This window comes from Aspergillus wentii, assembly GCF_001890725.1.
Source record: "Aspergillus wentii DTO 134E9 unplaced genomic scaffold ASPWEscaffold_1, whole genome shotgun sequence".
In the NCBI taxonomy this organism is placed as follows: domain Eukaryota; kingdom Fungi; phylum Ascomycota; class Eurotiomycetes; order Eurotiales; family Aspergillaceae; genus Aspergillus; species Aspergillus wentii.
The window spans coordinates 3,362,396-3,390,031 of NW_024467832.1; the positions used below are offsets into that span (position 1 = coordinate 3,362,396).

The window sequence follows — 27,636 nt, forward strand, 5'->3', positions numbered from 1 at the left end:
CTTTATAATATACTAGATATACTTATTAAAGTTATCTAAGAATATTAAGATATTATTAAGGTAGGTAATAGTAAAAATATTAAGGTATTCCCTTAAGATTTTATTAATAAATTATTAGAATAATATTAGTATATTAGTTAGCCTAAAAGGTATAATTAAGTACTTATAATCTCTATATTTTATTTAAAATACTATTTTCTATTCTTTACCTTTTATAATTCTAATCTAATTATAGGTATCTATAATATTAAGTTTTATAAACTATTTTACTCCCCTAGTCCTATTCTAGATCTCTAAAATAAGAGGTAGTAGGTATTAATCTTTAATAGTAATATTATTTAACAGTTAGTAATCTATATAAAGTTATAGACTATTATCTTTTTTAAATATAAATAGGGCTCTATATTCTATAATTAATTATAATATTTAAATTATTTCCTTTATTAATTATTTATTAATATATTCTCTAAGTACCTCTATTTCTTTATCTAATATATAGTAGATTTTCTTATATATTAGCTTCTTTCCTTTTTCTAGAGGAATCTTATAATTATAAGGCCTATATTCTAGTAGTTATAGTTTTTATAATTATTTAAATAGTTCCTAGAATTTCTTATACTCTTTAGATAACCTTATTAATTCTTAAGAATTTATTATTAGTTCCTTAATATATTAGTACTTCTATAAGCTGCTTTTATAATTTAAGGATTACTATATTTATATATTAGAGTGATATTCCTTATCTTATAGACTATTAATTATATCCTTAATAATTATTTATTTATAATATTCTATTACTATTATAGGTACCTATTCTAGTAGTTATATTAATTATACCTAATCTAAGATATTACTAGCTATTAAGATTTTTATTACCTTATTACTTATTATAATATTAATTATCTTATTTAATTATTTAACTCTACCCTCAAGTTCTCCTCTATAAGTATATTATTAAGATTTAATAGTATTATCCCCTATACTTATTAATCTAGGGTATTTATAATTTATTAATTATATTATATTTATTTTCTAATTAATCTTTAAGTTATAATTCCTAAGCTAAGGAACTCTTAATATTATATTATACTATCCTAATAGTATTAAAGTTACTCTTTATAACTTATTATAACTAAGGGTATAAACCCTAATTTATTTATATGATAATCTCCTAAGTCTTCTTTATTTAGACTTATAATTAGCTTTAATTAAGCCTTCTTAATCCTAAGTATATTAAGCTATTATTTATACCTTAAATCTATATAGTTTCCTATTATACCTAAGTTAATTATTATTTTTACTAGTTATCTAAGTACTTTAGTAATAAGTCTTAGATAGAAACTCTATTATATCTTATTTATTAATAATAATTTTTTACTTTTAAGCTTATTTAGTTCCCTTTAAGCTTTATTTAAGATCTTATTAATTTATTTATATATTTTATCCCTATTATATTATCTTATATAGAATTATATATATCTATACCTATTCTCTAATAGCTATATAATATATATATTAAGTTTAAAATTATTTTATAAGGTTCTTTAAGGTTACTTAAATACCTTATAAAATTCCTTTTAATAGGATATTAAACCTTCTTATTAAGTATTATACTCTTTATTTAAGGGATTAATAACTTATTAAATTTAATTAACTACCTTATCTATATGTTAGGGCCTGTATGATACACTGTACGTAGGAACTGCTGCTAAGACCACAATACAGATATGCACACGTGACCACATAGTGTATATCTCTAATTATAGGTTTAGAAGGTTTTCTAAACTACTGATTAGTTCTACTACTAATTAACCACTATATTTACTATACTATCTATATTAATAATAAGTCTATATACTTATAATATTATATAATCTTATAGTTCTAATCACTCTACCCTTTTAAGATAGCCTAGAAAATATAGCCTAATATAATAGCACCTTCTATAAAAAGGGGTTAAAATAATACTCCTTAACCTCTTAAAGAGGAACCTATAGATTAGTAAGACTAATAAGAAAACCTCTTACTTATAAGTTTAGCCCCTACTAGAGAGTCCTCTCCTTCCTTTAACTAATTTATAAGAGGTAGAATAGAAAGTACTATTATAGGTAAAGATATACCTATTAGTAATTTATAGAATATATCTATAGCTAAACCTATAGGACTAACCCTAGTAGAATAAGAAGCTATAGTTTAATACTATATCTAAGAGCTCTAATATAAAGAGGCACTAGAATAGCTTATTATAGAAGTTAGAGCTTAAGAAGAGAAACTTATCTATATAAGATAGGGTAAGGAGCTTACTATAAGATTTAATCTAAACCCTCTAATAGGCAGAAATATAAATAATACTTAAAATAAGTTAATATATACTTAATCTAGTACTAACCCCTTGGATATAGCTTTATAGATATATACTAATAAGCTAGAAATTAATAACCCTAAGGAATCCCTTAAGTCTAAGAGTAATAATATAAAATCCCCTTTAAAACCTATATATATAAAGCCCTTTTATAGGAATAATAATAATAAGCTTATTAACTTCTAAAACTAGCTAGAAATATACTTTAATAAATATAACTAATATTTTACTATTAACTATTATAAGGTTAAGGAAGGAGTTATAATACTCTCTAATAAGATACTAGCTTTATAAATAGAATATTATAAAGGACTACCTAAGAGGGTTATATAGAAGTATTTTACTAACTTCCTAATATACTAGATTAATAACCCTAATAACCTATATAGAGATACCTAATAAAAATATATAGATATATACTAATAACTAAACTAATTAGTATAGGACTTTATAGTCTACCTTACTTAATTTAAGGTATACCTAAGCTTTATCTATATAGAAGAAATAAGAAAGGTATATCTATATACCTAGATACTACTAGAGGTCTAAGTAGAAGCACTAAAATATCTAATTAAGGAAATATTATATAAAAACTATATAACTAAGCTTTAAACTATTAAGGATTAAATACCTAAAAGGTATACTATAATCTCTAGAAGACCTATATAATATAATAGCTTTACTATAGTTCTAGATAAGAGATTAGGGCCTAATAAGAAGCTATAATAGGATAGAAAATATAAAAATAATAGATACTAAAATAATTACTAGAATAGGAGCTAAAAAACTAGCTTAATTACTTATAAATACTATAGGGAGGAAGGTTACTAGGCTTAGGACTATTCTATATCTATACTAAAAAGGTAATAGGAAGTAAAAAACTAGAGCTACTAGTATTATATATTATATTAATACTAGGGCTATAACCCTAAGATAGGGAGTTAAGAGTACTAGTTATAGACCTTAGTATAGATAACTAATATAACATAGTATAGTAAGCTAAAGGTCTATATAATATAGGTACTAAAGTAAATTTTATTAGCTAAAAATAGTTAAAGAGGTATTAGAGTATAAGCTAAAATATAGTATATTAAGGTAATTAATAGATATACTATTAATTTATATAGATCTATATAGATCTTAGTTATAGTAACTAACTTATATAAAGAAATATATACCTATACCTAAGTATTCTATATAGTAGACCTTAATAGGTATAATTTTATTCTAGGATAGCTATATAGCCTTATAAGTAACCTAATTATAGATCTATAACTATATACCTAGTAGTACTAGCCTATTAAGAAAGGTAGTAATATAAAAATTATCTTAATAAAAAAATATATAAATAAAATCCTATAAGGAGTAGTTATATTTACTATCTACCTTTAGAAGCTAGTAAAAGGTAAGCTAATCCTAATATTTAGTATATAGATAGGAGAAAACTAATTACTAGAGGTATACTAAGAGTATATAGATATCTTCTTAGAGAAAGAAGTTAGTATATTAGTACTATATAGGGACTATAACTATATAATTAAGTATTAATTAAATATATAACTACCTTATAGACTAATCTATAACCTCTTAAAGTTAGAGCTAAAGGTTTTAAGAGAGTATATTAAGAATATACTAAAAAGGGGGTAGATCTAATATTCTAAGAGCCCTATAGGTATACTAATCCTATTTATATTAAAGAAAGATAGAGTACTATAATTATATATAGATTATAGAGGTCTTAATATAATTACTATTAAGAACTACTACCCCTTACTACTACTTAGTAAGATACTAGACTAACTAGGGGGTATAAAGGTATTTATATAGCTAGACCTTTATAATATATATTATAGGGTCTAGATTTACTCTAGAGATAAGTAAAAAACTATATTTTAAATAAGATATAGATATTTTAAGTATAAAGTTATACTACTTAGGCTAGTTAATATACCTATAACTTTTTAGTTATATATTAACTATATACTTAGTAACCTATTAGATATATACTATATAGTATATCTAGATAATATCCTTATCTACTTCTAGAGTAAGGAAGAATATAAATACTATATATACCTTATACTAGACTAACTATATAAATATAAATTATATTATAAGATAAGTAAATATATATTTTATATAGACTAAGTTAACTTCTTAAGTTAAATTAGCCTTAATAAAAAGCTTTAATTACTAATTTTATTCTCTTCTCCTAAGGTAGGGGCTCTATACTAGATATATATTAAAAAAGGGCTTTAAAATATAGCTATAATAACTTAGGGGTAGTAGTAGTAACTATATAGCTTAATATCCTATATAGCTTAGTATTTAATTATATTATAAGTATCTATAATATTAAGTTTTATAAATTATTTTACTCCTCTAATCCTATTCTAGATTTTTAAAATAAGAGGTAGTAGGTTATTATATTAAAGTTAAGTTATTCCTTATAACCTATTATAACTAAGGATATAGATTTTAATTTATCTATAAGATAACCTAAGTTTTCTTTATTTAGATTTATAAGTAGCTCTAGTTAAGCTTTTTTAAATTTAAGGATATTAAGCTACTATTTATATCTTAGATCTATATAATTTCCTATTATATTTAAATTAATTATTATTTTTACTAGTTATCCTAATACCTTAGTAATAAGTTTAAGGTAGAAACTCTATTATATCTTATTTATTAATAATAATTTTCTATTTTTAAGCTTCTCTAGTTCTCTTTAAGCTTTATTTAAGATCTTATTAATTTATTTATATACTTTATCCCTATTATACTATCCTATATAGAACTATATATATCTATATCTATTTTTTAATAGCTATATAATATATTTATTAAGTTTAAAATTATTTTATAAGGTTCTTTAAGGTTACTTAAATAATTTATAAAATTCTTTTTAATAAAATACTAAACCTTCTTATTAAGTACTATACTCTTTATCTAAAGGATTAATAACTTATTAAACTTAGTTAACTATCTTATTTATAGAAGCTAGCTCTTTATAGTTTTATTCTAGTATATTTTATATACTAAAAGGTTTATAATAGATCTAATATCTATATTATAATAATACTAAGGTTTTAGGTTCTAGTCTTATATTATTAAATATATTTCTAATATTAAGATATTCTATAGGTTCCTAGTCCTTATTACCTAATTTATCTATCTAGATTAGGTTTAGTAAGGCTAGATTATTATTATCTAGTCTTATCTAATTATATAATTCCTAACTAATATTATCTAAGGCTAAGTTATCTAGGTAATACTCCTTTAGTACTTACTATTTAAGTTATAGTTCTTTTTTAGTATAGTTATCCTATATCTTATTTAGGCCTTCTTCTTATAAATTAAATTTCTAATTAATTTCTTCTTTATTTAATATAGTATATTAATAGTATAAATTCCTAAGTTATAGATCTTCTTTAATTACTTTAGGCTCCTTTATACCTTAGAGTTACTTTCCTTAGTTCTAATTTCTCTAATTATATTATTATCTTATTTAATAATCATTTATTATATATAGTTTTTTATAAAAGAAGTAAAGTTTTTTCTTATATTATTTTTCTTATTCTTCTAGTATTATACCTTTTTATCTTATATTAGTTATATTAAGTTTAATATGCTATAATCTAAAAGGATCTATAAATCCTTAACTTACTAATTATATCCTTTAACTATTATTTAATTAGTAATTAGTTATATACTAGTTTCCTTTAAATTAATAATTACTCCTTCCTTTCTACCTTATTTAGAAGTTATATAAAGTATTATTAATTTTAGTTACTATTTTAATATATTTAGCTATAGTTACTAGTCAGTCTTACTAAATCATTCTTTCTTAGATTTTAGGTATAATATATTATTTAAGTACTATACTTAGTACTCCTTTAATTAAGGTAAAATATAAGTAAATTCTAAAGCTAATTTTATAAATAATCTAGTCTATTATAATCTTATGATTTTCTATTTAGTATTTTATTCTATATTAATATATCTAAAAGTATTTATTAATAGGGCTTTAAACTAGTAGTATTATCTAAAGGCTTTTTTTATGATATTATTCTAATCTTCTATTACTATCTCCTAGTAATTATATAGTATTAGTTTAAACTAGTTAAATATATTTCTAGTAAGGTAGGTTAATTTAAATAGAGCTTTATCTATATTATTTACTAACTTATTACTATTAATAGTAAGGTAGGTTTCTATTTATATAAGGAATAGTTAAAGTTTATTTTAAGTACTATTAAATAGCTTAGGTAGTCTAATTTTAACTAACTTTATAGATATTCTTATTTAAAGTTAAATAATAATTTCCTAGAGCTAGCTTACTATATTTATTAACTCTTTAGTTATTAGAGGTAGTAGTTATTATAAATATTATATTATCTATATATCCTTATATTCTAATTACTTATTATGGCACCTTTATCAGTGACTGTATCAGGCAGAATCAGGTATTTAAGGGAAACAGATATTCCTATTATAGAGAACTATAAATTACTTATAGGATACTCTTCTTAGCTACTATCTAGTAACTAACTATATTATATTGTTAAGCACCGGGAGCCGGAGGTGCTTGGATTGGTAATTTTGGGGTTGCGAGTCGCCTGCGCACTACGAGCGAGAACCCTGCGTGGTTGAACGTATGGGTGGTATTGCTTAGAATCGATCGCTTGCCCCGCAGTCATCTGTTGTGCGGTCTTCTAAATACAGTCTCGTTTATCTATAGTCACGTGGTTCAGGGAACCCGCCTAGACCTCGCCGTGAGGTCGCCGTCAGGTCGCTGCCGGGTTCCGGGGTGTGACATATATAATAAAATACTATTTTATATACTATAGATAGTATATAATATAGTATATAGGTACCTAGTAGAATACTATAAATATTATATAAGATAGTATACTTAATAAAGGATATATAAGGATACTTTATATACTTAGATAGTTCTTTATAGTTAATAAAGTTATTAATCTTATAGTCACCTTTACTAACCATATTAATAATTTAATATATATTTATTATATATCTCTTACTTAAATAAAGAAGTATATATACTTCTTTAGTCTTACTTCTCTCTTTATCTACCCTATTATATTCTTAAGTATTCTTAGCTTAAAGGAGTATCCCAGTTACTATTAATATCCTTAGATTAGGGTTATAAGTTAGTATTCTATTAGCTTAACTTATAGGTTATAGATTTAGTATTATTATAAGATCCTAGGGTATAATATATTAATCACCTATCTATATAAGTATATAAATAATATCTAATATTAATATTAGTCTATCTTAAGTAATTAACTTAAACATACTATAGTAAGTAATATAAATATTAAGATACTAACTATATTACTACTATAATAAAGTAATATGTATATAGCTCAATATAGAGATCAATTACTAAGTTATTATTATTATATATATATTTACTATTAACCCCTCTATTATATCTTAAGATCTTATAATAGTACTAAACCTATAGACCTACAAGCTAAGCCTAGAAGTACTAACCTATAACCCTAATCTAAGGATATTAATAGTAACTAGGGTGTTCCTATAAGCTGAGGGTACTTAAGAATATAGTAAGGTAATTATGGAGAGAAGTAAGGGTAAAGAAGTATATATACTTCTTTAATTAAGTAAGAGATATATAAATAAGTATATATAGAATAATTAAAGAAGTAGTTATAAGGTAACTAGCGTGTCACACGAGTTGAGTTAGAAGGTAGGACTCAAACTCATGAGTAGAGTTAGGGTTTAGGACTTGAACTCATGCCAAGAAGAGTAAGAGTAGAGTAAGATTCTATATTTTTACTGTATTTTACTGTATTTTCAAGACTTCCTCATATGAAATAGGTGTATTTTTGGTATTACAAGTAGAGTTTTAAAATATTTAGAGCTCAAACTTATAGTATGAGTCCTAAATCTTAACTTAACTCATATTATGAGTCCTGAATCTCAACTCAAACTCGCCTCATTACTCGAACTCTACTCGTTACTCATGAGTAAACTTGACTCGTGTGACACACTAAAGGTAACCATAGGTTTGATAACTTTATTAATTATAAAGAGTATTATTATAGTAAATTATAATTCTCTATAATAAGAATATCTATTTCCTTTAACTACCTAATTCTACCTGGTATAGTCACTAATAAGGGTGCTATAATAACTACCTATATAGAGCTTATATAGTAGAGTATGAGTACTAATAACATAGTATTACCACCACCAGGCCTGACAAAGAGATAGAATGATTATCTTAGTCTATTATATAGTCTAGTTATATAGTATAGCTATATAACTTATCTTAATAAGAGATATATCTAACTGCACATATATACCTTAATATATATACAGGGCCTAGCCCTTCCAGAGGGTATGTAAATAGGAGTAGATGATCTTTGTATAGTGATTCCTATAACTTAGTGCAGAAAACCTCTAAACTATTCATCTCTTTAACACACATCTACAATGCCTGATTTTATAATAGTACAATGCAAGTTAGAGCTGCCCGGACATACAAAACATAATCAAATTTTTAAGAAGTGTTTTTTTTTTCTAAAATTACCAACGCTGTTTACCTAGCAAACAGTTTGACCTATCATTTCCCATAGCCCTGATCATACGAAATAACGTTTACCGCCAGAAACATGGTCAAGGAACGGTACAGCTAGCAGTGCAGGTAAATCAAACACTCTCAAGGACCTGCTCCTTGAATTCTCTCTCAACCTTTTGACCCTTGTCATCAGTCGTAGACTCTCCGTGCAAGTTCAGCAGAGCACCGAGGTCAAACTTAGGAGACTTGAGAAGCTTGACCTTGCGGATGTGAACCTAGGCAAAATGTTAGTCTTATTTAAACAGGGAAATGATACAAAATCAACGAACATTCTGCAGGGGGTAAATTCCCTGGGTAGCCTTTTCAATTTCACGGCCAATGACCTCGGGGATAAGCTTTGTGGTAAGCTGCGAGAGGGTGCAGCTGGCAGCTTCGCGCTGCATGATCTCAGTCATCTTCTTGCGGATAGCACGGATCTGAGAAGAGCGGGCGTATGTGGTCTTCTTAATCTGGTTCGGACGTCTCTTCGTGAAAGCGATGGCAAACAGACGCAGAAGGTAGTCATCGGTCGTCTTGACAGTAACGTTGGCCTCGATGAGCGACTGCCACTTGCGCACAAGGGATCGCAACTTGTCAGTTGTGAAGTCCAAGCCGTGGAAGTTGGTCAGGCAGTTTTTCCCTTGGATCTCGTCCACGCGGAGCTTGACTTTGCGGAATGCGTGGTCTTCGTCGTTCTGCAAGTCAGCGAGGGAGACCTCGAAGATCCGGCCCTTCAGAGAGTCGTTCGCATTCTTCAGACCACTAGTCCGGTTGACCAGAGTTTTTCCAACACTTTGCGTTTGGTCAGCGATTGAACATAACGGTGCAAAAACAATAATCTAGGAATTGGCGTAAGACATACTCCCGGGTCTGGAAAGTCGATGGTGCCTGGTACTGGTTAGCAGTGCGCAAAATTCTTAACAGCCCAAGTATTCACCTTCACAGCATATTCGTCCTTTCTTGTGAAGGGATCAACAGTCCTCTTCTTCACACCCTTCTTGCCCTTCGACAATCGCTTGTTCCTGCAAATTGTCAGTGACCATTTCAACTAAAGAATATGCTTTGCATGTTGATGCGGAGCAAAATCAACATGTAGAATTCGTAACGTACTTTCCAACAGCCATACTTGCGACTCAGGCCTATCTTGCAATGCTTGAAGACAGACAAGTATATCACACCACGGGCTCTGGTGGAGGGATTCGGGTCGATTGACGCTGCTACTGCGTTGGCGGGATGAGTGTTAAATCGAAATCCCACAGAAAAATCGGCTAAGCGAGGCGTCGACCCTATCAGTTGATTACCTAACAGCCGGAAATTTACAGAGCACGTGATATATCGTAATAACATTACCACAATCCGCCGGGCTCTAGGCTGGTACCTTAAGGTAGTGGAGACGATGTGGGAGTTGCGGAATAGTGAATACCTATCAGGTGGTATCTAGAGGTACATACAGAGTACTTCCTTACATAGTTACCTTTAGACTGGGGGTAAGGCATAGAGTGTTTTTAGGATTCATGGGAATTGTCATGAATCTAGTCCATATACTAGCTTAAATATTATTTAAATACATATGGATTGTTTGTATTACATCTATCTTAATATCTTAGTAAAATTCTCAATAGAAAATTAAGCAAATATCAAACTGCTACTACCTTGGGCTACCTGGGTAAGGTAGCCCTGGTACCTATTGATGTTACCAGCTACCTTTACCTAGGTAACCTGGTATTGTACAGTAATGCGGAATGAATTATTGATAAATGGATACCTACAGACCTAGTATGAATGAAAATTTTTTTGGTATGATGTAATAAGTTTTCTATTACCATCATTTTGCAGGGGTATTTCCCTTCTTATTTTCTTTCTTTTTCCTTCTTTATTCTTTTCATATTTCTGAAATAATGCAGGTGTAAAAAAAAAAAAAAAAAACAAAAAAAAAAGGAAGCAGCACCAGCCGCACAAGGATATGTTGGTGATACCTAGGCTGTTCTGTAGTATGCACCTAAGTGCCTACCTACCCACGTATCTACGTACCTTAGGTAATAGTATTCTAATTGACATTGTCAATAATACTAGTACTAGGTAGGTACCTAGATATGTAGTAGTATGTACTATTCTCCAATGGCTGTGGAGACATGAGAACCAAGGATTTGCATACAACGTGATTTGCAGTATCACTATTCCGTTCTCTGTACTGTAATTCCTCTACTCAAAATAACCCAGCCACAACAACCTACCATCTAACTATTACTGTCACCTGTTTGGGTGGCCAGCACCGAGCCAGCACATTGATTTTCAAGGCGGAAAGTTCTCTAGACTAAAGCATGGTATGTCCGAATGATGCTTGGAAATTCTCGGGCGATGGCTAACCATCAATCCCATACTCACAGGGCAAACGAAAGAAGTCAAGCAGACAGCCGCAAGGACCGCGAAAGGTGACCGATCGAACTTGAAATCGGCCAAACACGTGTCCAAACTAATACTGAATTCATCCAGAGAGAACCTCTACCCTCAACATTTGCCTGCTTGTTCTGTAATCACGAAAACTCCATTGTGGTAAAACTAGACAAGAAGCTAGGCCTGGGAAACTTATCTTGTAAAGTGTGCGGGCAGAGGTTTCAAACTGGTATCAATTGTAAGGATTTTTTTTCTCTTATTCTCTCTGACGTATATTGATTTTATGTGCACCAGATCTTTCTGCTGCTGTCGATGTTTACTCGGACTGGGTGGATGCATGCGATGCTGTTGCCAAAGATGCTGCCAATAAATATGAAGAAAACGATTCCCGTGGGATGCGCTCGCAGGATTATCCTTCTTTAGAGCAGCCAGATGTCAGTGAACGTATGAATGCTTATACTGAAGATTATTAACCCTGCAAGAATGGTGAATGGCGTATGGGACGGGAGCTTGGGTTTTAGTATTGTTCATCCTGAGAATTGTTGTTGTTAATTGCTGCTGCTGCTGCTGCTGCTGTTGTTATTATTATTATTATTATTATTATTATTATTATTACGGAGTGTTATTACCCCTTCTGTCTTTCTTTTCTTTCTTTTAAAATAGAAGCATTTGGAATCCTAGCCATCCCATGAACTTAAGCTACTAGGTGTATACATTTCTGTGCTACCCTGGATGAGGGTAGTGGTGATGATCAATGGAAGTTACAGGGTATAATATCGATCACCAAAATCACCCAAACCAGGAATAATATACCTGTTGTTTCAATCAGCACCAGTATATCGCCATAGGATACTATTACAAGATAATGATACGCACTTTTTCTCATCCAAGCCTTGGTCAATAAAAGCAGTCACGACTCGGAGCTGCGGGAAGCGCTCCGCGAAATCCGCCACGCCGGAGGGACTTGCAATGAGATTAAGGAAAAGGATGCGGCTTTCAGGCACACCTTTTGCTTTCAGAACTTCAACAGCGAGTGTAGCGGAGCCTCCTATGAAGGGTTAGGCCGGGAGATACATGATTGGAAGTGGTTTACTAACCTGTCGCAAACATTGGATCAAGCAAAAGAACCCACCGATTGGCAATGTCAGCTGGAAGCTTTTCATAAAAAAGCTTGGGTTTGCATGTCTCTTCATCCCTCTGTATCAAGATTTTTCCAATTCGAACTGACCGACAACAGTCCCTCAAACCCTGCTCCATCGCCTCCCCTGCTCTCATGATAGACACACCACATATTTTCCCTTCGAATTTAACCCCAAGATATGCACGGCCAACAGGGGTCGTGACGGAGTGTTCAACAACTGGAAGATGATTTAAGCCTTCTTCCACTAGCAGACGAATAATTCTGTTTGAATAGAAAATGAAATCGGCACGGCCAGTCTTCTGATCTCTAATCATACTTAAAAAAGTGTTAGCACAATTCATTTCATTCAGAAATATGAGTGATATCTTAATGGGATGGCTTTTGAAACCCTGCTGTTTATTTAGGAACTGCTAACCAATACTCACGTCAGAAGTGCAATCAGTTGAGGGGTTTGAGGTAAAACATGGACATTGTCATAAGGGATATCTTTTGAAACCGTTGCCGTTGGTTTCTCGCCATCAGGTCTGTAGATTGGACCAACGCCCTGAGCAGGGGATGGAATGGGTTCTGCCTCATTCTTGGCCATTGTTGATGGGTTTTTTTTTGTCGAGGAGGGGAGGGCGGATAAAGCAAGACAGGTGTCAACCGAGTCAACCTAATCCCTATATCATGATAATTTTGAGAATTAACCCTTTTCAACCGGTATTTTATAATATATGGGGCTATGGCACCTAATTTGCGTTCATGAGACATACCTTATACTGAGATTTCTAACAACACCTGGACAAACTGACTGAGGGGACGTACACTTCTATCAATAAAATTATAGTGGGGCAGGGCTGTGTTGACCTAGTACCGTACCTTAAGTATTGCGGGTGTCTTAAGGTCATTTAACACCTGCCATGGATACCTGTATTCTTAATGGTTGGCACCCAGGGTACCTAAGTAGGCACCTAGTACCTGTAGGTAGGTAGGTAGGTACTTCTCCTCATACATTTATTCCACTCTTTTGAAATATTTTGGCTCATGGCCATATTTACTATGTAATCTAAGCTATAACTAGTTCCTCTGTTCTTTATATACACATGTTGTCTATGAAATGGGACATGGTATGTATATCTTTGCCAGTTAATATCAGTACCTAGTCCGGGTGGATAATACCTATGTAAACAATATCTTTAGATTTCCAAATATGTAATACTCCATGTAGATGGATATGTACTTAGCGGCACCAGGATGAGGTCTTGCTGGATTGGAAGTTCAGCTACTACCCAGGCTACTCGAGTCGAGTAGTTGCCAACCAGCCTAGTCTGATTGCAGCATAATACTGATGCCCCAACTACCTAGATATATCAAAACCGATTGATTCATTGATTATCAGTTGTCCATGCAAGTATTAAAATGTTTGGTGGGTCCTGTACTATTATCTACCCATTTATCTACTGTACTGTCTACATGGGGTAGCTTGTGCAAACTAAGCAGATCATAAGATAATTTATATGTGATTTCTTTTAAGTCAACTACTAGACAAATAGGCATCTCTTAGTTCCTTCTTTTTGGTGTCTTCCATATGTAGATTGAGATGGGAGGTTTTTCATTTCACCATAGCCATAATTGCCTTAGGTTAAACAACGATGAGAAAATCCTGATAATTTAAGTAATAAACTTATTTCGCTGCCAGTAGGATTGAAGCAGCTACTACGACTAGGTATATTTAGATAGACCAGGATGATATAGGGAATCTGACCATTACTATTAGATTGTTGCTGAGAAGCAAATAAAATTAAAGAGAGCGAGATGTAGACTAGAGTGCATGACACTGTTCAAACTTCGCTTTCTGTACCAAGTAGAAAAAAGCAAATGAAATGGAAAAAGAAAGTCAAACGCGTATTTATTTATACACTAACACAATATGAAAAAAAAAAGAAAAGAGAACAAGAAAAAAAAGCAATGATCCAGATTTAAAAACAGACAAAAAAATAAGACCTAGCATGTCCTCGTTTCGATCGAGGGACCTTCGGGTTATGAGCCCGACGCTCTTCCCCTGAGCTAACATGCTTATGCTTATCTAATACATCTGTTTTTACTTTTGTGTCATTGTTTCTATAGCAGATTCTGATACAATTTAATTATCTATCTCTCTATCACTCCGTTTGCACCCCCCCCTTCTTTCTGCCCGCAGGATCCGCCTTAGTCAACCAATAATATTCTACTAATATGTCGGCAGGACTTGCACCCAAATAACCATCCAGTCTAGCTAATGATGATACTATGAAAATATTGGGTATTATACAGCATGTTAGCTCAGGGGAAGAGCGTCGGGCTCATAACCCGAAGGTCCCTCGATCGAAACGAGGACATGCTATGTTGGTTTTCTTTCATTTATTTTTTTAATCCAAAACACAAAACACACACAAAAAAAAAAAAAAAAAAAAAAAAAGGAAAAGAAAAGAAAACGTTGTTCAATCACTCCTCTATACAGCGTACAGTAACTTCGATTCCTGGGGGTGGACGGTCAACAGTCTTACAGACTAATACTAAATAATAGCTAAATAATGTAGCAAGTGGATGTGGGAGCCCCAATAAGCAGTATGCACTGTATGTACTTAACTACTACTTAGTGCTTTGATCCATACTAATAGAACTCTGTACGTAGGCTAGTTAGTACTAACTCCTATATTACGTATTTGTGCTCTAGAGCCTTGAATTTTAAATATTTTCTGTTTGCGCCCCCTCCCCTCCCCGCATTCATGACTAATTCACCGAGCCAGCTAGGTACTTACCTTAGGTGGTTGTAGGTACTCCCTACGTATGTGTACTTTACATTTCATGTAACCATTGATTTTAGGTACTTTTTACAGTCTACCACCTTTAATGCAACCACCTACCTGATTTTTGACCAACCACAAAGCATTGTGTACCTTTCAGATATAAGATTATTGCTTGATAAAAAGTGATGAGAAAAGGTGGATACTGCGGAGTATTACGTTGTCAGTAAGTTCATATTTTATAACATTACCCCTTGGGTACTACTGCCATTAACCTCAAACAGCAATCTCAGACTCACCTCTTCATACTTCAGTAAATTATGGAAATGACAACCTAGAAACTAAGGTAATGACTGAATTGTGCATAGTACAGATTTTTAATACACCTATCTAATATGAACCCCCTCCCCCAAAAGAAACTTGATACAGTGAAGGCCTGAAGTGCTAAAATAAAGGTGGACTCTGCTTGATAGGTAACAGTGGTCCTTTTATTTCTGGATATGCTCTTATCATGATATCTGACTTGAAACAGCTCGCTATGTCATTGTGAATGAATGACATGCTTGTTTTTCTAGACAGCTGATCCACATGTCATAATCCTCTATATATGCATCGATAATATAATCAGGTTGATTAGCAGTACACTGAAACCTGATTTTATTTGAGACAAACAGCCATCACTTACCTTCCTCACTTTTATTGATTGATAGTTTTTCCCTATCCCTCCAATGCTATCTTACACTACTCCCGATGACCAAAATGCAACCCAGAACACCAAAAGGCCGGAAGCTTGTGACCTATGGAAGATCCACCAGAGACCAGATCTGTGGAAATGACTCATCCAGCATCTCATCATTTTCTGCAATATTCAATGAGGGTGGAGAGTCAGATGTGTCTTCCAGGTTGAACTCTGTTACCAACACTGAAGAGCAGCAACAGTTGAACAAGAATAGAGACCTTCGATCCCCAATCACTCAGCTTTCTGGCGTGGAAGGTTCCAAAAAAAACACCGATGAAAATATATATGACCTTCCATCTAGTGACGGGATGGAAGATCATGGGAAAGGCAAAAAAAAGCGCAGGAAGCTTGTCTCTGATCCACAAAACCAGCCGACCCAAAAGCCTACCGTCCGCAATGTCCGTGGTAACTCTCAGCTCGATGTTTCTGCTGGCAGTCATGAAACCAGTAATACTCGTCCGAGGCCTAGAGTCTCTTCTCGAAATCCAAGTCAGACTCGACATCGTGGACGAGAACCATCAACAGCGCATGGTACTAAATGCGACATTCCGAAATCTGCCCAGATAGAATTACACTCAGGCTCTGCTATGCAGCGGTCTTGCATTCCAAATATTAGTCTTGGGGGAAACGATCATCCTGAACGAAATCGGGGCGGCTCAGAAACTTCCCGCTTGCAGTCCTTGCCAGAGATAAATAGAGAGTACGAGGGAACAGTGCCTAGTCGAAGGAGACTGATCGACTCGTTAGATGCGACTAAGAAATCAGTCAAAAAACCATCAACAATTTCTGACTCTGACAATGAAGCAAATTCCGCACAGATTTCTTTTTCCAGTGCAGTGAAGGGAAATAATATGTCATACGTGCAACCCAGACAAATATTGTCTAGTACTACTCTCCACAATACGAGCAACAACCAAGAGTCCACTACTGCAATCCCTGTGGATTCGCGGCGATCTAAAGTTACATATGCACGCCAACGATCCTTCATGGGTGATTTGCAAATCTCTGGAGAACTGAAGGGTCAGGATCGTTTATTATTTTCAATGGATCAAAATCACCCTATCCAGCGACAGCCTACTACTGAAATTATGCCTCGTACCTTTTTGCACATCAATGATGATGAAAATAATGACAGTGGGCCTGTTCGAAGCATTCATGAACTAAGACAGGCTGGGGATGACGCTCGCTTTCGGGGCGCGGTTGATTCCATGTTCGAGGATATAGAAGATCCTTGCAACCCAGGAGCTGGGAAATGCAATAGTTTGGTCCAGTTGTGTATAAAACTTCTGGATTCTCAATTTGCACGTCGCTTTTCTGAACACGGCTTCGAAACGCGACTCGTGGAACATGTCACCAGTAGCCTGGATATTGTCTCAACCTCCTTTGCTTTATGCGGTTATCTGTTGATTTTCGCAGGTCGCTCCATACCTTCTAGAATCTTGGATTCTTTCTGGCCCAGACTCTTGGTTATAGCCCCTAAACTACTCGGCATAAAAGACGATATATTGCCCCTGGTAAAACGTCAATTTGGCTCATCAAAATTTGTTCAAAAGTCCGTTCAAAATTCAATCCCACAATTGTCATCTGCAATTTTTAGTCCACCGCAGTCATCGAAGATTTCCCCATGCTTCCTGGCACTCCGATGCATTCAACTTACCTTGTCAAACTTTCGAAAAGGCGACAGAATTGAACCTGTTTCCAGCATAATACTTGACCAACTCGTTCAATTACTGATAGTGGAAAGCTCAGCTGAGGCAGCAAATTTTCTATTGTCACCAGAAGACTTCCATATTTTGGCCTTGGCGTTTTCAATATTGGAATCCTATACAGTTCTATCAGGCACATTGGCATATGGATACCGTGACTCGTTTAAACCGCTTTCCCGACTTTCCAATTTTCTTGACATGAGTTGGTATGGCTTTAATGACCGAGGTCGACCAATTTTGGCTCTTTATATTCGGGTGATTCTGAATATCACCAACAATGATTCGTCGCTTTGTAGCGAGTTTTCTACGCCTGGAATAGTCGAGGGGCTAGTCAATATCATTACAACAGAAACCCAGGATGAATCTGAGGATTTCCTTGCCGAAGAAAACAACTCGCTGAATACCGTGATTTTGGCTCTTGGGGCTCTTATAAACTTGGCAGAGAAAAGTGAATCATCGAGAGCCGTCTTTCTAAATCCGGTCTCCCCAACCTTCCTTCAACTGCTATTGCGACAGTTTTTTGCTGGAATTAACACCGTCCCAAAGGTAAGATATAAACAAGACCTTTTCTCCTTTACAGTGGGTATGTACCCCTTTATCGACACAGTCTGACTGAATCCAGGCCCATTCTGTTCTCGAAGTCCATCATAACGTTGCCATTGGATATTTATCGACACTTTTAGTAACGCTTTGTTTAAATGACGAAGCACGCTCGCAAGTCATGGGGTCTTCACATGGAGAAGGGCTTGCAATAGTCCTATCAACAGCTGATGAATTTCTTCATTACCACCAAAAAGTTGAGCAGGACCACCATCCATTTGAGACAAGTTGTGATAAGATGACTGGGTTCACAACACGCTTAAAAGATATCATCTGTCAAGTTAAAGAGCTTGCAAGTTTTTAAAGTAATATGTGTATACAGTAACAGTCTCAATAACTTTACTTTCTTTATTCTTTTCATTCTGGGGTAAAATGATTTGTTACTATCATTCATTATTTCTAATCATTTTATAAACTAGAAGTAAAGCCTTCCTGTAAAATCATTAAAATATCGTTGCGACAGTAAATGACAAATTTGACACTTCGTCCATGCTTTTTGAAGCTGAAATCTGCAAGTACGGAGTTCTTCGTACCTTATTTTCCAAAGCTGGAGTGACATAATCTTGTTCCACGGAGTTGGTATTCTTCAAGTATGTACTTCTCCGTACTCCGTACTGGCAAAGACCTCCTTGCAATGATTTGCCACATTTCTTGACCGTGTCCAACCATCGCAACCCTCCCCCTTTTCTCTTAGAAAGAATTATCCGAAATACCTTCTTAATTGATATTTAAAGCTGCCGGGCTATTGCTCTAAAGGTTGTTTTTTCATGTTCTCTGTACAGTGCGCCACACATCCTTTTGCTGTGGCTTGAACAAGGAACGACCACACCCAGCCTGCACATTGCAGTCCGTCCTATCATCATTTGAACATCTCTTTACTGAAAAGTGACAAAATGCCTGCCGCCCCTAAGCAGCGGAAAATAGCTATTGTTGGCAGTCGATCTGTGGGTATGGATTTCATTGCTCTGCGTTGAGCAGTTTGGCTTGATTTACCATCTTAAACCAAACCTTGGTATCTACTTCTTCCCACTAATACTAATCATCTCTAGGCAAATCCTCTCTCACGGTTCGCTTTGTGGAGCATCATTTTGTAGAAAGCTATTACCCGACAATTGAAAATACGTTCAGTCGAATCATAAAATACAACGGCCAAGATTTCGCAACAGAAATTGTCGATACAGCTGGCCAAGTAAGTAAAGGCCATGTTCCCAGAAAGAAAAAAAGAGGAAGGGGGAAAATATTAATTAGATGACAGGACGAATACAGCATTCTAAACTCCAAGCATTTCATTGGAATCCATGGTTATATCATCGTGTACTCGGTGACATCTCGCCAGTCTTATGACACGGTGAGGGTTATTCGAGATAAAATATTAAATCATCTTGTGGGTACCTGGTAATCTGCCTGGATGCTTGATATAATGCTGAGATGACATGATAGGGAGCCGACTATGTTCCTCTTGTGGTTGTTGGGAATAAGAGTGACCTCAAATCCGAACAACGGCAGGTCTCTCTAGATGAAGGCAGGCAATTAGGAGAGCAATTCAATTGTGCATTCACTGAGGCCAGTGCTCGCCTTGACTACAATGTGGGAAAGGCCTTTGAGTTGATGATTGGTGAAATTGAGAAATCACAAAACCCTTCACAACCAACAGGGGGAAATAAGTGCGCTATTATGTGACATTGAGCCGGAGATTCAGGGAGACATTACAGACATATGAGCAAAGGGCAACAATCCTTGTCATATAACCCAGAGCCTGCTAATGATGCTCTATTCTCTGAGGAGGACAGCTGTTGCTACTTAGAATTCCCATGTCACGAATTGTCTGCTCGCTTGAAATAACAATGCCTGTCTCCTTTGCCTTTTTCGAATTCCTTCAGCTTGGGCCTGCATTTGTGGTCTCACTTCATCGAGCTCATTCCCCATATTATATGATGTACACCTCTTACATGTTTCTTTCTTTTGTTTCCCCTTTTATGAATGTCAAATTCGGGTGCAGGGTAATAATCATATTGATAATCTCAAAATTTTAATAAAGCATTGACTATGTCTTAATGAGAGTATGAGAAGCTTGGGATAGGTCGGAAGACGGTCCAGGTATCTAATTATTCATTATGGAGACAATACTTGTGAAGTGGATCATGGAATAATAAATTAGATAAGAATACAGGGTACAGAATATAACTACCCCTCTGTAGTCATGTGAAACATTTAGTGAGTGCCCCTCCCTACTTTACTTCCACGCACCAAGGCACTATTATTATTTCCCTAGGCGCCAACCCATTTTTATTACCCCTCTAATTATTGTTACTGGAACCCCGCGAAGTATTCACCCTATTACACATATTTCCTGCACAAACCAGCAATCTCTTCCAACCAGAATCGAATTGCTGGCATTTACTTCTTCCAAGCCTCCCATACCATCTTACGAAAATGTTGGACCTTGCAGATTTCGTTACCGACCGCGGTGGAAATCCCAATAAAATCAAGGAGAGCCAGCGCAAAAGATCTGCTCCCGAGGATGCTGTCGATGGAGTGATTGCCTTGTATGAGGAAGCCCGTCGAGGTAAGTACTTTTTTGATGTGCTTTTGGATTATTGTTAGAAAGCAAATGGAGGAAGACTGATCCTTAGGCATTCACAGCGCGGTATGAAGTAATGCAAATTAACTCTCAACTCAATGCTCTCCTCAAGGAAATTGGAAAGAAAAAGAAGGTCAGTAATTAGGAGTTTCTTATGAATTTTTTTATGCAGTCGGGGCATGAATTAATATCAACTCGTAAACAGAGCAAAGAAGATGCAAGTGACTTGATAGAGCAAAAAGCCGGCTTGGAGAAAGAGAAGAAAGCAGCGGAGGAAATTGCTTCCCAAAAAGAAAACCAGAGAGACAGAATGATCCGAACAATTGGAAATTATGTTCATGAATCTGTCCCTGTGAGCAACAATGAAGTGAGTCTCATTGCTGTATGCCAGAATAAGTCATCCTTGCCTTACTAACGTTTGGTAGGATGACAATGTTGTTGTTAAGAAATGGGCACCGGAGAATGTTGCTGTGGAAAAGCGGAATTGCCTTTCTCACCATGAGGTCCTCACTCGTTTAGATGGATATGACCCAGAGCGCGGTGTCAAGATTGTCGGTCACCGTGGATATTGCTTGACAGGCTATGGTCTTTTTCTAAACCTTGCTCTTATCAACTATGGCTTGGAATTCCTTTGGGGGAAAGGATACAAGCCAAACCAGCCCCCCCAGTTCATGCTCAGGGACCTAATGGCGAAGACAGCTCAATTAGAGCAATTTGATGAGGAGCTGTACAAGGTTTCCGAAAGTGAAGATAAGTCTACTGATAAGTACCTCATTGCTACGTCGGAGCAACCATTGTCTGCGCTCCATGATGGAGAGTGGCTCCAGGATAAAGACCTTCCAATCAAGTGAGGTTTCGATACCCCTCCTCAAGATATTCAAACTAACTGAGAGGCAGATACGCTGGGTACAGTACATGCTACCGGAAGGAAGCCGGTTCTCATGGCAAAGATGCATGGGGTATTTTCCGAGTCCACCAGTTCGAGAAGGTAAGGCCTGATTGTGTTCGAAAATTTATGTTGTCCCGCTGTTTCTCACTTTCCACAGATAGAACAGTTTGTTCTGACTAAGCCCGAAAATTCATGGGAAGCTTTTGATGAAATGATGGCCACATCGGAAGAGTTTTATAGGTCTCTCGGGCTTCCTTTCCAGGTTGTTGCCATTGTTTCAGGGGCACTTAACAACGCAGCGGCCAAGAAGTATGATCTGGAAGCGTGGTTTCCATTCCAGGGCGAGTACAAGGAATTGGTTTCTTGTTCAAACTGTACGGATTACCAATCAAGGGCCCTAGAAATTCGATACGGTACCAAGAAGGCTACTGATGCAAGAAAATCTTATGTTCATGCACTGAATGCCACTCTATGTGCTACGGAGAGAACACTTTGCTGTATACTTGAGAATTATCAAACTGAAAATGTGAGCAATGAGTTTAGCTATGTGATTTTGATATCTTGTTGCTAACAAGTGCAGGGTTTCAATGTCCCGGAGCCTTTGCGAAAATATATTCCCGGAGCTCCTGAATTCCTTCCATACACCAAGGAACTTCCAAAGGACACTACTTCCCACAAGGCCAAAGGAAAGCAGACAACCAAACCTCCGAGTGATCCATCAGAAGCCACCAAGAAACTGCAAGGCCTACAGGTGTGAGGGTCACCACTGGCAGATAGATTGCGAGTTTTGCTGGATCATTCACACTTTGCCCTGCATTACTGATATATCATAGCTATCTTATGTATGTTTTTCTAAGCCCACCCTTCTCTCCAATTCCTTTGTTCCAGGAAATGGATTAAAATGAAATTTTTTTTATAAAAAATTATAAATCAAAAATAAAAAGAATTGAAAACCCTTCAATGTGATTATACGATGGATAATCTTTGTGGAGTTAAGTCACATGGTTTTAGTGCGTGTGTACATGATGTATTCTGTAGTACTTAGTACAGAGTATGACAGCATATGCCGTACTATCCGCACCTTCACTTTTTTGGAGGAGGGGCAAAAAAAAAAAAAAAAAGTGAGAGCAAGGGAGACAGAGACTGGTTCCAGGTTAGTTAGCCCCTCACTACCCACTATGCCTGATGAGTCAATTGTAGTACTACAGATGAGGTCCGATTTCCGGAGAGGTCTTCATTTCCCAATATTATTTCCTTTTTGTCCCCTCCAAGGTAAATCAAATTTATCTTGTCAACTGGTCCATATTTTCACCATACCAAGAGAATTTCGCCATGGCTTCATCAGCTCAAGATATCAATATGAAGTTGTCTAGCTCCCCAACCACTTCCTTTCAATCCCCATCCAGTCATGGGGGGTCTGCTTTGGCCAGTCGATCGATTATCCCTCTATCCAATGCAAAGCATTTGAAGCCATTCGCCACAGAAGACATCAAGGTTTTGCTCCTAGAAAATGTGAATCAGACCGGTCGAGATATTCTCACCCAGCAAGGCTATCAAGTGGAGTTTCTCAAATCATCACTCCCAGAGGACCAACTCATTGAAAAGATCCGGTGAGTTTTAAAGCTGCGAGTAGAGATTTTAGCTAACTGTGATGTCCAAAGTGATGTGCATGTGATTGGTATCCGGTCCAAAACTAAGCTTACAGCTCGTGTATTGAAAGAAGCCCGCAACCTTATAGTCGTGGGGTGTTTCTGCATTGGGACAAACCAAGTTGACCTCCAGTATGCGGCAGACCATGGAATTGCAGTTTTCAATTCGCCATTCAGCAATTCTCGCAGTGTCGCCGAACTAGTCATAGCTGAGATTATTGCTCTCGCCCGCCAGCTTGGTGACCGTTCTAATGAAATGCACAACGGTACTTGGAATAAAGTTAGCAACAAATGCTGGGAGGTTCGTGGGAAGACTCTGGGTAGGTAATCATGTTTATGTTTGCCATTGTGAATTGTGTCTCATGCGCGGTGACAGGTATCATTGGATATGGTCACATCGGTGCCCAGTTATCTGTACTAGCAGAGGCAATGGGTTTGTCGGTGATTTTCTATGATGTAGTGAACCTGATGGCATTGGGTACTGCTCGCCAGGTGCCAACCTTGGAGGCACTCCTTGCCGAATCGGATTTTGTTACATGCCATGTTCCAGAGCTCCCAGAAACCCAAAACATGATAGGGCCGCAGCAATTCGAACAAATGAAAAACGGCAGCTACCTCATCAATGCTAGCCGAGGAAGCGTTGTGGATATTCCTGCCCTGATTCACGCAATGCGATCTGGCAAGCTTGCCGGAGCTGCGCTCGATGTGTACCCGAATGAACCTGCTGGGAACGGCGATTACTTCAACAATGACCTTAATGGATGGGGCGCGGATCTACGAGCACTCAAGAATTTGATTTTGACTCCTCATATTGGAGGAAGCACTGAAGAAGCTCAAAGTGCCATCGGTGTTGAAGTCGGCCAGGCTTTGGTGAGATATGTCAATGAAGGTACCACTTTGGGTGCTGTAAATCTCCCTGAAGTTGCTCTTCGTTCCTTGACCATGGATCAACCGAATCATGCTCGGGTAAGTTGGCCTTTACTGGAGCTATGGAGCTATTCATGTCCGGAGCCGTGGCTAACTTGACTACAGGTGATTTACATTCACCAAAATATTCCCGGTGTTTTGCGGAAAGGCAGGTTTCAAATATGGTTTAAAATCGGACATCGCTAACTTTCCTCAGTGAACGAGGTTCTGGGCGACCACAATGTTGACAAGCAGATGACGGATAGCCGAGGTGATGTATGTTTTGATTTCTATTGGCTGGAGCAGAACAGAAGTAACCATATCTAGGTGGCCTATTTGATGGCTGACATTAGCAACGTCGACACTACTACGATTAAAGACCTCTATGAGAGGCTGGAAAGTCTCTCCTGTATGTCCCCTTAGTTGTTTGTATATACACATGCACACGCACACAGTACTAACCTCATGTCTACCTAGCTCGAATTATGACACGCATATTGTACTAGATGTTGTGGCATCAGTGAATACCGCGTCGCAAAAGAGAAATTGTCATTATCGTCAGCTATCGATCTCAATTATTGTGTTGCGTTTTGTCCCCTCCTTGTTCTCTTTAACCTAATTTTGCCTTGCTCTAAATAGACAAAAGGAAGATAAGGAATGCAGGAAATATATGTGTGTTCCGGCTTCGGTTTAGGATCCCTCAACGGATCTACGCTAATGAGAGGGAGTAGAGGAAAGAAAAAAGAAAAAGTATTTGTTATGATGTATACTGCCTCGGTTATAGGGTTTCGATTTACTCTCACTTTTTTTCTTTTTTCTTTTTTCTTTCTTTCTTTCTTTCTTTTTTTTTTTTTTTGGTGGGTATGTAACTGCTCCAGACAATGGGGAAGTTAGGAAGACATTAGTTTTATTCTAGGTGGTCAAAGGTGCTATTAGTTGTTCAACAACTATATTCCAAGTAAAAGATGATACAATGCATAATATTTTGTTGAACACCACTACCCCGTCCCAAACAAAAGAGCAAAAAAACATCGATTGGACCACTGAGTTCAATGTTTTCTTTCATTCAACCACTCAATATTCTATCGACGCCTTGACCCCCAGTCTTTCACGTTTGGGCTTCGACTCCGCCTCCTGGTGGTGTGGTCACGTTGGTAATCTCGTCTGTTTGGCTGCTCCAGTCTAGCATCACGCCGATCAGTGTTAAGTCCTGAGTAATCTACATCCCTGTCTCGAACGCGCTCGCCAGTGTCGCTGTAATTCGGAACATAAGAATCCAAATTCCCATCTGGCCGTCCGCCATAACGGCCTTGACGACTCCTATCCCGCCCTGCTCTTCCATGATTCCCGCTCCAAGGTTGGTACGCAGTCACGGGGGGTTTAGGTGGTAAGCCAACTTCTCTTTGCCAGCCTGGGAAAGATTGATTTAAGTCTTCGTTCCCTTGCCTTGTTCGCGACGGTTGCATCTCACTAACTCGATTGTCAAATGTTCGTCGTAAATTGCCGTAGCTTTCTTGAGAATTCGATTTTCCTGCACGTGCAGCACCCGGAATGCGACTATTGCGATTTTCCACTCCTGTTCGCGCCCCGGAATTTGTAGACCACCCTCCGTTGGGGCCCATGCCAACTGATCCTCCTGCAGGAGCTGGAGGCATTGCTCGTTGTCCACGAAACTTTCGCCTATCAAGTTCATGAGAATCCTCAAAATAAGGTAGCTCACCCGGGCGCGCTGGAAGCGGTGTACTAAAAAAATAAGGGTGTTTTAATGCATCAATGGCATTTATTCTTTTACGCCAATCAAGCTTGAGAAGTTCGCTCAGCAATGATATAGCCGTGGGGCTTTGACTGTTGCAACGTTAGACACTTTCCCAGATCAAAAGACATGCTCCCACACACCCTCCTTTATTTTGTCGGTCTGGGGGTTTGGCTTAATAAAGGAGGGCTGGGGAAGAAACTATACCCTTTGAATGCTTCGGGTAAATTTCCCTGTTTATATCCAAAGCTCTTAACACCTTCACAACCTGGAAGTGAACCCCAACCAGGCATATTCTCTTCAGTGGGGGTGCCCACAAGATTGAAAATGAGCTGTGCTTGGTTAAGATCACTGCTGCCTGCAAGTATGGGTTTTCCTTTGAACATTTCGCCGAAAACACATCTAGACATGTCAGTAATAAAAACACTATTATTGACAGAGAGAGTTACCCAACACCCCACATATCTATAGCCGTTGTATAGCGTCGAAGCTGGAGCAGAAGCTCAGGCGGGCGATACCATCGCGTCACAACAAGCGTAGTATAGTCTCTTTTTGCTTCACCACCGCCCTTTCCAGGTTGAGGCGGCGGTTCATCATACGGCCGTGCCAGTCCAAAGTCGGCAATCTGAAGAATTCCTTTGTTGCTGATCAGCAGATTTGCAGCTATAGAAAAGTCAGCTAAGGAAGCAAATCCTGCACTGTGTGTGGGACTAGCCTTTCATATCACGATGAAGGATGCGATTCTGCCAAAAGTTAAAACCTATCTCTCAACATAATTTGCAGGAAGAGCCCTACCCCATGCAAGTATCTGAGTCCCTCAAGAAGTTGCAACAGATAACATTTGATTTGGGGTTCAGTAAAACGAACTGCTGGGTTTTCCAAAAGCCCTGAGAGATCATGTTCCATGTATGGCGTGACCATGTACATGCTTGGCTTTTTTCGTCCTTCGCCTTGCGAGATGTCAGCAGAAGCTGCTAATACTTCTTCACCACCAACCTTTGCTTCTCTCCACGGCCATCTCTTTGAGTTGAAGGATATTAGGATGGCAAAGCATTTTTAAGAGTTTAATTTCACGGAGAGCAGTTATAGGAAACTGAGGAAGTGATTAGTTAGAACAATCCATGACACATCGAAGCGTTCTTACTCCATCCTTCTCATTGTGCATGAGAATTTTTTTCAAAGCAACAACAGAACTGTCTTTTTTCAATCTTGCCTTGTAAACCTCACTATATCAATGTTAATATATAGGAACTACATATATAATATATTCCAAAGTACTTACCCAAATGTTCCTTCTCCAAGCTTGCCTAGAAACTCAAAATCACGAATATTTGAGCAGCCATGAAATCGAGTATGACCGTTGCTACTCCGTTCAAGCGAAGAGGCAACCATTTTTTCCTAATCAACCTGCACGAAGCAGTTGACAACCTCCAAATTCCAGAGCACTCCTATGGAAAATTAATAGGGGACATATGCTTTTGAACAAAAGGGTTTTTTAACCCCTTTAAGAACCGTCGAGTGAGACAAAACAAAGGTGT

The 27,636-nt window shown here is 36.4% G+C and overlaps 8 protein-coding genes and 2 non-coding genes across 10 annotated transcripts; 6 read left to right on the forward strand and 4 right to left on the reverse strand.

Annotated features, from left to right (window-relative positions):
• Positions 1–550: 550 nt before the first annotated feature.
• Positions 551–10,157, reverse strand: rps1 (40S ribosomal protein eS1; the record flags this gene model as incomplete). Its single annotated transcript, XM_040831782.1, has 6 exons — positions 10,083–10,157; positions 9,910–9,994; positions 9,835–9,860; positions 9,263–9,764; positions 9,071–9,208; positions 551–559 (listed from the first exon to the last, which is right to left on the reverse strand). The coding sequence occupies exons 1-6, from the start codon at positions 10,094–10,096 to the stop codon at positions 551–553; spliced, it is 774 nt and encodes a 257-aa protein (XP_040694958.1). The 5' UTR covers positions 10,097–10,157.
• Positions 10,158–11,356: 1,199 nt separating this feature from the next.
• ASPWEDRAFT_100525 (transcription elongation factor 1 family protein) lies at positions 11,357–11,839 on the forward strand (the record flags this gene model as incomplete). Its single annotated transcript, XM_040827311.1, has 3 exons — positions 11,357–11,404; positions 11,466–11,604; positions 11,661–11,839. Coding segments are annotated over 3 exons (366 nt in total), but the record flags the coding sequence as incomplete, so codon positions are not given.
• Positions 11,840–12,127: 288 nt separating this feature from the next.
• Positions 12,128–13,563, reverse strand: ASPWEDRAFT_732003 (uracil phosphoribosyltransferase; the record flags this gene model as incomplete). The annotated part of the gene is made up of 4 exons (XM_040839293.1): positions 12,933–13,563; positions 12,464–12,822; positions 12,243–12,414; positions 12,128–12,179 (listed from the first exon to the last, which is right to left on the reverse strand). The coding sequence occupies exons 1-4, from the start codon at positions 13,091–13,093 to the stop codon at positions 12,128–12,130; spliced, it is 744 nt and encodes a 247-aa protein (XP_040694960.1). The 5' UTR covers positions 13,094–13,563.
• A 931-nt stretch (positions 13,564–14,494) lies between these two features.
• ASPWEDRAFT_t25 lies at positions 14,495–14,566 on the reverse strand. The gene has a single exon. It is a non-coding gene; the product is annotated as a tRNA-Met (tRNA).
• A 234-nt stretch (positions 14,567–14,800) lies between these two features.
• Positions 14,801–14,872, forward strand: ASPWEDRAFT_t15. Its single transcript has one exon. It is a non-coding gene; the product is annotated as a tRNA-Met (tRNA).
• A 1,162-nt stretch (positions 14,873–16,034) lies between these two features.
• On the forward strand, positions 16,035–18,624 carry ASPWEDRAFT_23392 (WAPL family protein; the record flags this gene model as incomplete). The annotated part of the gene is made up of 2 exons (XM_040832475.1): positions 16,035–18,266; positions 18,343–18,624. The coding sequence occupies 2 exons, from the start codon at positions 16,035–16,037 to the stop codon at positions 18,622–18,624; spliced, it is 2,514 nt and encodes an 837-aa protein (XP_040694961.1).
• A 507-nt stretch (positions 18,625–19,131) lies between these two features.
• rhbA (Rheb family small GTPase rhbA) lies at positions 19,132–20,422 on the forward strand. Its single transcript, XM_040834095.1, has 4 exons — positions 19,132–19,268; positions 19,370–19,509; positions 19,576–19,704; positions 19,761–20,422. The coding sequence occupies exons 1-4, from the start codon at positions 19,214–19,216 to the stop codon at positions 19,998–20,000; spliced, it is 564 nt and encodes a 187-aa protein (XP_040694962.1). The 5' UTR covers positions 19,132–19,213; the 3' UTR covers positions 20,001–20,422.
• Positions 20,423–20,563: 141 nt separating this feature from the next.
• Positions 20,564–22,859, forward strand: ASPWEDRAFT_34809 (serine--tRNA ligase SES1). Its single transcript, XM_040834096.1, has 7 exons — positions 20,564–20,886; positions 20,964–21,034; positions 21,107–21,268; positions 21,327–21,748; positions 21,799–21,889; positions 21,948–22,316; positions 22,371–22,859. The coding sequence occupies exons 1-7, from the start codon at positions 20,754–20,756 to the stop codon at positions 22,545–22,547; spliced, it is 1,425 nt and encodes a 474-aa protein (XP_040694963.1). The 5' UTR covers positions 20,564–20,753; the 3' UTR covers positions 22,548–22,859.
• Positions 22,860–22,895: 36 nt separating this feature from the next.
• Positions 22,896–25,190, forward strand: ASPWEDRAFT_34810 (D-3-phosphoglycerate dehydrogenase). Its single transcript, XM_040834097.1, has 7 exons — positions 22,896–23,400; positions 23,452–23,759; positions 23,816–24,405; positions 24,472–24,514; positions 24,563–24,621; positions 24,673–24,754; positions 24,823–25,190. The coding sequence occupies exons 1-7, from the start codon at positions 23,123–23,125 to the stop codon at positions 24,849–24,851; spliced, it is 1,389 nt and encodes a 462-aa protein (XP_040694964.1). The 5' UTR covers positions 22,896–23,122; the 3' UTR covers positions 24,852–25,190.
• A 237-nt stretch (positions 25,191–25,427) lies between these two features.
• ASPWEDRAFT_47899 (CDC2/CDK family serine/threonine-protein kinase) lies at positions 25,428–27,490 on the reverse strand (the record flags this gene model as incomplete). The annotated part of the gene is made up of 8 exons (XM_040837027.1): positions 25,428–26,190; positions 26,306–26,500; positions 26,548–26,761; positions 26,814–26,841; positions 26,894–27,048; positions 27,095–27,191; positions 27,243–27,324; positions 27,381–27,490. The coding sequence occupies 8 exons, from the start codon at positions 27,488–27,490 to the stop codon at positions 25,428–25,430; spliced, it is 1,644 nt and encodes a 547-aa protein (XP_040694965.1).
• Between the last annotated feature and the right edge of the window lie 146 nt (positions 27,491–27,636).

Bases quoted from the DNA above. Each gene is read 5' to 3' on its own strand.
- rhbA (XM_040834095.1), top strand. From the start codon at position 19,214: ATGCCTGCCGCCCCTAAGCAGCGGAAAATAGCTATTGTTGGCAGTCGA. The intron at 19,510-19,575 runs GTAAGTAAAGGC...ATTAGATGACAG, and splicing joins TTGTCGATACAGCTGGCCAA to GACGAATACAGCATTCTAAA. The intron at 19,705-19,760 runs GTGGGTACCTGG...ATGACATGATAG, and splicing joins ATAAAATATTAAATCATCTT to GGAGCCGACTATGTTCCTCT.
- ASPWEDRAFT_34810 (XM_040834097.1), top strand. From the start codon at position 23,123: ATGGCTTCATCAGCTCAAGATATCAATATGAAGTTGTCTAGCTCCCCA. The intron at 24,406-24,471 runs GTAAGTTGGCCT...ACTTGACTACAG, and splicing joins ATCAACCGAATCATGCTCGG to GTGATTTACATTCACCAAAA. The intron at 24,755-24,822 runs GTATGTCCCCTT...ATGTCTACCTAG, and splicing joins GAGGCTGGAAAGTCTCTCCT to CTCGAATTATGACACGCATA.
- ASPWEDRAFT_34809 (XM_040834096.1), top strand. From the start codon at position 20,754: ATGTTGGACCTTGCAGATTTCGTTACCGACCGCGGTGGAAATCCCAAT. The intron at 20,887-20,963 runs GTAAGTACTTTT...AGGCATTCACAG, and splicing joins GTATGAGGAAGCCCGTCGAG to CGCGGTATGAAGTAATGCAA. The intron at 21,749-21,798 runs GTGAGGTTTCGA...ACTGAGAGGCAG, and splicing joins GATAAAGACCTTCCAATCAA to ATACGCTGGGTACAGTACAT.